The following is an 8,946-nucleotide window of genomic DNA, read 5'->3' as shown; positions in this document are numbered from 1 at the left end:
GAGAAGACCTTGACGTGCAATTTATTCGTGTGTTGCCGGTATAAAATAAGTGTCACGATCAATATATTGTAAAAAACGAACGCAATTAAAATCAATTTTATTGCGCATTTATCTGCTACCTATCTCGTTTTGGTTCAACGCGACAAAAAGGGACGGAAAGCTGATACTGCGCAATACTTGATAGGCTGTAGAAGCCCTCCAGTACCTTCGTTTCATTTTTGCTTCTGGAAACACGCCTTTTGGTGAAGATTGGCATAGCAACCCATTTTAAGGCGTTTCCGGCAGCCATTATCGAGTTGTTCTTCGCCGGGTCTGAGTGAGGGTCAGCGTGGATGAAAAACTTAAATAATTATCAAATTCTCTCCTAATCGAGAGGTAAATAAAATTTTGTTGTTCATATTTATGTTTTTATTTTGATCGGTGTCATTAAGTTTCCTATAATCCTAACGTTTTCATCACTCCATTGTTCTAGATACCTACTCGACCGTAGAACTCCACGTAATTACGATCTTCACTAAGTAGCAGAATGCAGTACAACGGCTTCAGTAATCAACATCCTATGTAAGTTTTGATTTTCCTTAGCAAAATAAGTGTAAATGGCACACGTAGGTAGGTATACAACATTGGTCGGGTGTTGATTGATCTTCACCAATTCTCTTCAAAGCGGCCATTTTGTGCAATGCACTGCGTGCTTTGATACTCAGCTGTTAATGTCGAATGTCTACGCCCGCTCGTCTATCTTTATGAATCTTTTATTCTTGATATTGTAATAACTATACAGGATTTTTATTGGCCCCTTTCTTATTTATCAAGGAAAATACCGTAAAAGTACCTTCCATCTATCCCATAATCGCATACTTTCACTACACTACATAAATTGGGGCATGAATTAGTTAAATTTGAGTAAGGCCATTATGTTCAACAATATTTATAGTACAAACGGGGTAATAAAGTACAATTCTGATGTGAATCTACAATGTTACTTAATAGTTTAGCATTAAAATGATGGGAGTAGTGAAGAAAAGTAGATGACAATACATAATATAACTTAATAGTACTTACATACCTACAATATTATTTGTTTCACTCGTTATTTTATAGTTTGTGTATATAATAACTATAGTGACACGAACAATATACGCTACATTTCATATAGCTTAGAGTGGTATTCCACTTATCCAATTTCTTTGTCCAATGTGCATTACGTCTCACTCTCTCATTGAGCAAAATATGAGACGCAAATACACATTGGACCAAGATAATTGGACAGATAGAATACCATATTTAGTTGAACAGGAATGGGCAAAACTATTCAGAGGAGATTAAAATTGCTTTGACATGTACAGGTCCGGTTACTTAATCTGAGAGCTATAGATTCATTTAAGTCGCTGTTGTTTTATTTAATTTAATCACAAAGTAGAAGTTCTACTTAAAATAATATAAAAAAACAAACATTAAAACTAAACAATTGGTTTATTAGATGGATGCAACCAGAATCCAATACCTTTTATTTTATTTATTTTTACTATTTTGGGGCTGATTTTAATTTTTTTCTCTGATCTCTACAGTCACTTCCTAGCCCTAACTACTGTATTATAAATTTGTATCTCAAAAAACCTAAGAATGTGCGGTTTTCGGCCCTTTGCTTGAAAACTTCACATGTAACTTGGGCCTGACGTGGTTAAACATATGTAAAATTATTTAAGTTTCAGGCCCCGTCCAGACCGGAATGAACAATTCGGCAAAATACCGTTTTTTGGCGGTCTTCATGATTTTGGAGGGCCCAAAAACTTTGGCCCCAGAAACAACAACATGGGCAATAAAAACAATTTTCGCCCAAGAAACGACTTCAACGGAATGAGGCCAGATTTTAATAATCAGAAAAGTGAGAACGGAATTCAAAACGATTTTGGTGGCCCAAAAGAGTACCGCCCGAGGAACAACTATAACAATCAACCTCAAAAGAAAGATTATGAGGACAAAGGCCCCGGAGGAAATATGCAATTTTATAATGGTAAACCTGAGTTTGGTGGACCAAAACAACAAGGTGGCTTCCAGCACAAAAACAATTATGGACCCAAGAACTTCAATAACCAAAACGGTCACATGAATCAACAAAACTTTGTGCAGAAGAAAACTTTCAATAATCCTAACATGGGTCAGCAGCCTAATGAGTTTAATGGCCGCAAAATGCAAAGCATGAAGGCTAAACACCCAGGAGACAGTTTGGTGAAGCCCATGTGGGATATGGCTAATCTTGAGCCAATTGAAAAGGATTTTTACAAGCCGCATGCTGATGTTGACTCCCGAACTGAGGAGGATGTGAAGATGTTCCGTGCTACAAAGGAAATCATTGTAAGTGGTAATAATGTGCCACGCCCTAACCAAGTGTTTGATGAAGGAAATTTCCCTGATCACATAATGAATACTATCAAAGAACAGGGTTGGGTTGAGCCCACTGGAATTCAAGCTCAAGGCTGGCCTATTGCTCTTTCTGGCCGTGACATGGTTGGTATTGCCTCCACAGGGTCAGGTAAGACTTTGGCCTACATGCTTCCTGCTGCTGTCCATATTGTGCATCAACAGCGCATCCAAAGGGGAGATGGCCCAATTGCCCTCATTTTAGCCCCAACGAGAGAGCTAGCTCAGCAGATTCAGTCTGTGGCACAGGCTTACAGTGCCCGTGGCCTTATCAGAAACACTTGCCTCTTTGGTGGCTCTCCTAAAGGGCCTCAGGCTAGAGATCTAGAAAGGGGTGTTGAAATTGTTATTGCCACGCCTGGACGATTAATTGATTTCCTTGAGCGAGGTACCACCAACTTGCGCCGTTGCACTTACCTGGTGTTGGATGAAGCTGACAGAATGTTAGACATGGGCTTTGAGCCTCAAATTCGCAAGATTATCGAGCAAATTCGCCCAGATCGTCAGGTTTTGATGTGGTCAGCCACATGGCCAAAAGAAATTCAGACTTTGGCTGAAGATTTCTTAAATGACTACATTAAAGTGAATATTGGGTCATTGAATCTCTCGGCCAACAATAACATCAAACAAATAATCGAGATTTGTGAGGAACATGAGAAAGAACACAAACTTACCAACCTCTTAAAAGAAATTTCATCTGAGAGAGACAACAAAGTTATTGTTTTTGTTGAAACAAAGAAAAAGGTGATTAAATATTTATATTAAGCTAATAATTCGCTTGATCTAAAGTTACACCAAGCTAAGTTCGCAGCGTTGCACAGACTGCAAGTGTTATTTTACTCGTCAAACTTCTATGAAATTATGACGAAAATACACTTGCTCAGTCTGTGCTATTTATATTAAAATCGCTGCCAACATAGCTTGGTCTAACTCTTAACACAACACTGAATTTAATATGATACTCTTTTCAAAATGTAATAGGTACTACAGGAGCTACTGATGTTATTAACCATTCTATTCTTATATTCTAGGTGGATGACATTGCGCGTGCAGTTCGCCGAAACGGCCACAAGGCCCTCGCTATTCACGGAGACAAATCGCAGCCGGAACGCGACGCCGTCCTCACGGAGTTCAGAAACGGAGCCACTACCATTCTTATTGCTACCGATGTTGCAGCCCGAGGGTTAGATGTCGAAGATGTAAAATTCGTTGTCAATTATGACTATCCTAACTCATCCGAGGATTACATTCACAGAATTGGTATGTCTAATGAAGGAACTGTTTCTTTGTTTATCTTATTTATTTTTGTATTAAGGTTTTTACAAAAGTTATTTGCTTTCAGGACGTACCGGCAGGTGTCAGCAGTCTGGCACCGCATACACCTACTTCACCAGTGGAGACTCACGCCAGGCTCGCGCTTTAGTTGCAGTGTTGCTGGAAACTGGGCAGACGCCGCCTGCTAAGCTGAGCGACATGGCACGAAACAATAACGGAAGCTCTGGTGAGTGATCTTTAGATAATCTATTCTGTAGCTGATCATACTCTCATTATGAGTATGACTGACTTTTAATTAATCAATTTATATTTTACATTATTATTATTGGGGTGGTACTGGGCCTTTGAGTGACACGTCGACCAGGTATTGATCTATTGTGACGGCCCTTTAAAGTTCATTACTAATGCCTGTTGCATCCAGAAAATTACAGATGCTTTGGGCCGTAACGTATATTTTACATACTACTTAATTCTACAGGACGTAACCGCTGGCAACAACGTAAAGATAACAACAGTGGTTCAAGTTCGCCGCGCCAGCAGAGCAATCAGTGGAACAATAAGATGGCTAACAATGTTTCTAATGAAGATACGCAGAATATGTATCAAAACCGCAACATGAACCAACAACCACCACGATTCAACAACCAAAACCAAGGCAATAATCAGGGTTACAGACAGAATAATTTCCAGAAGCAGGTGCCTTTCCCAAGCCCTAATATGTTCGAGTCTATGGGCAACTATCAAGGCGGATATAATAATGGCTACCAAAATGGATACCAGAACCAGAATGGATATGGACAGCGCACATACAACAGTAAGTTATACTTTTTCTAGCACATAGCATTAACAAGTTCAAATGTATAAAATCAAATGTTTTATACTTGTGAATCACGAACCAAATCTAATAAAAAATATAATCTTACAGGTACATTTCTTATATTGTACCTATTTTATTTATTTGAAGATTCCTTGTAAAACATGTAATTTTATATTATTTTAGATCAGCGCAATGGAGGCCAACAGTACCGTAATAATAACGCGAATGGTAACAAACCAAATGGCTCATCTGGATCTTCTTATGGATCTCCTCCACCTCACTTTGCTACTCCTCCTCATTACCCACAGATGCATCCTCATCCTCAGGATATGCTGGGTAAGTTATAACAACACTCTTTATTGAGAGCATATTGTTATCTTAGGCTCGGACTGAACTCCAATTTTGAGTTACTATTTCTGGGCAAAAGTGGATAACTCAAGAAAAAAAAATCATGATCACACAAATAAATCATCTTACCGGGATTCGAACCCCGAACCTCCAGCTTTGTAGTCTGTCACCACCAACAACTAAGCTAGAAGGTAGTTTCCCAATGGGTTATCTATCGTGTTCCGCATCTCGATTTTAGAAGTCTCCTAGCTACATTTTTTATTGGGGGAAATGGCCGGCCAAGCTATACAGATTTCCACGACCATAATGTCCATAATCAATATCTGATTAGAGATTCAGGAGCTCGTAGACCTGCTATAAGCTATCCTAACAATATCGGTGTATGTGTATGTCTGGCGTGCAGGCAGTATAAACATGATTGGCGACTGTTTGCAGGCGGCAAGTTCTACGGCGGCGGGGTGGGCGTGGGCGTGGGCGGCGGCGGGCCGTGCGGCTACCAAGCGGCCGTGGGCGCGGGCGTGCCGTACGCGCACCTGCCGCCCGGCCCGCTGCTCTACGCGGCTCCCGTGCAGCAGTAATACTATTCTATTACTCTTACTGTCGTGTCGCCGGTTAAATAGTAACAACTTCGATTTGGGTTGTACCTCGACTCGAAACATCTTTCGTTCGTTGCGATCACATGAAATTCTCGATGTTTCCCGTTCCGACCGTGTTTTTGAGAGTCGAGACTTTTTGTTGGGTCACTTTTAGTTTCATTTTTTTTTAAATATATCTTACAGATCTGAATGAAGCTTACAAAATATGCGAATAGTATTTAGAAGATGTTTGACTATTTTAAAAGGTGATTGACGATGTCAAACGAGATACATTTTTGTGAATTCTCTTTCAGATCCTTTACGAATATAATGTGTGTTATTTGATAAGATGTAAGGTGTAACGTTACAAAACTTGTCGTTTTCACCTGTAGATTTATCGTAGCTCTTTCAAAGGTCGACCGCGTTTGAGAGGGTTACTCACTGTATTTAGACTAGTTGGTGTGGGTACCCTATTGTGTAATCCCGGGTGCCTTTTCGTTTTCTTTTATAATGTCTGTATGATGTACGAAATGCACGAAACATATAGAAGATGAAAGGTTAGAAGATGAATGGATTTTAGGGGAAAAGTATTCTCTTGAATTTTTTATATAAATTATTTTATTGTTAATTAATCTTATCCTGAGGAAAAGTGGGACTTAGTAACGCGTTTAATCACTAAATCTGTATTGCCAGATAAAATTGTGAATATTTTTCTTATGTAAAAAGTGATGTCAATGACATTTCAAGTCACTGATTTCAAAGTTATTTTTTTATTGAAGACTTCTTGAATAATACTTACTGAATATTTTATGCGTAGGAATCAGCTTCTCGGAAATATAAAAGTATGTAAATAAACATGCATTTACCTTAGGAAGAGCAGTGCGTTTCATTATTTGTTTTTCGAGTTTATTTACGGTATAATGCTGGTTATAGTATAATCGGCACAAAATACTAAAGTTTTTAAAAGTAAAAGTATCGTGTAGGCAGCCGTTACTGTCCAAAGATTTTGGAATAATCTGTGATATTTCATTACTGTAACCTGTCTGCGTTGGTCAATTGTTAATACAAGACAAAAATATATTTTTTGACTATTTGAACGAATTACAAGACAGAGTTTGCAAGTCGTTCACAGATGTTTAATGATATAATATAAGTTTTCAGTTTTACCGTTAGGGACGTAAACGGTATCTTCATACGCACTATACGTATATAGCAACCATAAATAGGGGGTGAACAACGTGTTCGTAGGTCTTGCGTGTTGGTAGGTTAAGTTGCCGAGCATTCTATAGTGCCGGTACTGATATGGATTATCAACAAGGTCCAATTATAGTAGCTTTCAATACTCGCTTGAAGTTGAAAGAATTAAAACGCGAGGACTTTGTGTACATTTTAAGAGAAAGACTGCAAAAAATTTGTCTATAAGATGAATTTTCCAGTGCTAGCTAACCTGTCCTTGGAATCGCGATTACGAAGTAGTTAATTGCGTGCGTATTACGGCAAGCGTGTGTGTCGAGTATGGTCGCGGATCGCAGGTAGCTCCTGTATTATTATGTACAAAGTACTGCACCCACCTCTACTAAACAACTGTGATGTTATATGTAAGTAGCGTAAGTAGTTACGTCCAAGAGAAAGGATGACATCATATCTGACATTTAATATCGGAGCGTGCACTCAGCACGTTTTGATTACGTTTTCTCTAACAAGACAAACAAGACTGATTATTTCTTATTGATAAATATTTTATACTGTTCATCAAGATGTCTGTATTTATAATTGGTAGTATTCTTCTCTCACGCTGTGTGTTTTTTGGACAGCTATAATTCACTATGTTCGTCTTTCTAAAAGGGGTTAACCGAGATACTAAAATGTTCAAATAATTGTTTAGAAAACATTAGTTTATTGTTTCCTTTGTGATGAAAAATGTTGTTGACAAATTATGTGGCAGCGGCAGTTTAAACACGTAATTCTTGAGAGTTAATTTAATTATTTGTTGTTAATAAGCAAAATTTTATTTATTATACCAACCGAGGTTTGTGAAAAATATACATAGATTTTTAAGTATGTGGCAATGCAGATCCTCATGAATATCGATGCCTATTACTGAGAAAGTAATAGCTAGTATTTATTAAAAAACAAAACTGTCCCAAAGGGAAGTCTTCTGAATGTTTCTGAAAAGTGCATTTCTTCTATGTAATACAGTATTAAATTCCGATTAATAAATGAATGTATAATTATTAATCAGATTTTTATTGTTATTACCTATTTATTTTTATCTATTATGCCTCATTGATCCTCACTCCCTACATCTGACACATCTCGTTCCTAGTCTCCTAAGTTCGCTTGTACACGTCCATTGTGGTCACTGGACAATTTTATTGTCCGTGTTAGGTTAGACGACGATGTCGGTGAGAACAATGGACGTACAAGCGGCCTAACAGTAACAGGCCATGTTCAGTTCGTTTCCTAAAATTGTCTGATCGTGATTGATGGGTTTATCATTTAGTGCAGAGTACAGGGGTAGAATTTAAGTATCCTCACGACCACGACCGAGGAAATCTTTACTGAACAAAATGATCGAAATGAAAACCGTAAGGGGAAGTAAATAATTATGTACAGTCGAAAGTTTTAATTTATGACCCATTTTTTAACCCTGTCACAGTGACAATAGTACGAGGTCTCTAGCGACTTTCATATTGATTGACACTGTGACAAGGTACGAAATGGGTTATAAATTAATACTTTCGACCGTACCAAGTCGCTTTTATGTTCCCTACACCTACGAGCAAAACGTTTAACCTTTTGGCCGCCGGACCTAGTCCGCAAAGAAAATAAATTAAAATTCAAAGTAAAGAATAAGCGAATAAATAAAAAAGAATCCTTCGATGCATTAATCAGTTGACAATATCTATTCAATAGTTTTGGCACTACAATCGCTACATGCCCGCCAGGTGGACGCTGTTCTAGTTCGTGGTCGCTTTTCGCTACATACGGGATTTCGCATGTTATGTAGCACGCGCTGGCTGTTGTGCTCTTCCTTCACTTCACTGTAAAAAGCGTCCTCTACTTACTAGTACGACCATCGTAAGATTAGATTACCTTTGTGTGAAGTTGTGTGATAGTAGTAGTTTACTATAATTAAAAAGTAGTTTTTAGCAAAGAGTAGGTAAGTGCATTTCTTCTATAATAGGTAAAAGTAGGTATCGTAGAAGAAATTTAATAATCTACGCCAGTAATCATTGAGAACTGCTCCTAATTAAAATTTATTTTTTTATTAATAAGTAATGATTTTCCCATCGGATAGATAATTACTTACTATAAAAGAGAAAATCAACATTTTAATGACCATACAATTATTTTCACGATACCTATTTTCAGAATAGTGTAGAGCCCATCAAAGAGTGCGTTAATGGATAGAGTTCGCATAGAGGTTATATTTGGGGAAATAAGGTTTGACAGCTGTCTTTGTAATGTCATTACATGCCGAGAGATGGCGTATGCAACCTGTTCGGC

At 38.0% G+C, this 8,946-nt stretch overlaps 1 protein-coding gene across 3 annotated transcripts; it reads left to right on the top strand.

Moving 5' to 3' along the window:
- The first annotated feature begins 220 nt into the window (after positions 1-220).
- LOC134651918 (uncharacterized) lies at positions 221-7,674 on the top strand. Of its 3 annotated transcripts, none has more exons than XM_063507030.1 (8): positions 221-375; positions 473-561; positions 1,713-3,165; positions 3,453-3,681; positions 3,764-3,922; positions 4,175-4,510; positions 4,697-4,849; positions 5,297-7,674. In XM_063507030.1, the coding sequence occupies exons 2-8, from the start codon at positions 527-529 to the stop codon at positions 5,437-5,439; spliced, it is 2,508 nt and encodes an 835-aa protein (XP_063363100.1). In that variant the 5' UTR covers positions 221-375; positions 473-526; the 3' UTR covers positions 5,440-7,674. The 3 variants fall into 3 exon arrangements, with proteins under 3 accessions (XP_063363100.1, XP_063363099.1, XP_063363101.1); XM_063507029.1 differs by having other exon boundaries at positions 1,707-3,165; XM_063507031.1 differs by lacking the exon at positions 4,697-4,849 and having other exon boundaries at positions 1,707-3,165.
- The last annotated feature ends 1,272 nt before the right edge of the window (positions 7,675-8,946 follow it).

Source organism: Cydia amplana, chromosome 11 (genome assembly GCF_948474715.1).
Source record: "Cydia amplana chromosome 11, ilCydAmpl1.1, whole genome shotgun sequence".
Classification (NCBI taxonomy): Eukaryota; Metazoa; Arthropoda; class Insecta; order Lepidoptera; family Tortricidae; genus Cydia; species Cydia amplana.
This window is presented reverse-complemented; position numbering and strand designations above follow the sequence as displayed.

Excerpts from the sequence above, each read along its gene's own strand:
- LOC134651918 (XM_063507029.1), top strand. The coding sequence starts at position 527 with ATGCAGTACAACGGCTTCAGTAATCAACATCCTAT. Across the intron at positions 3,682-3,763 it reads GGATTACATTCACAGAATTG|GACGTACCGGCAGGTGTCAG; the intron begins GTATGTCTAATG and ends ATTTGCTTTCAG. Across the intron at positions 4,850-5,296 it reads TCATCCTCAGGATATGCTGG|GCGGCAAGTTCTACGGCGGC; the intron begins GTAAGTTATAAC and ends GACTGTTTGCAG.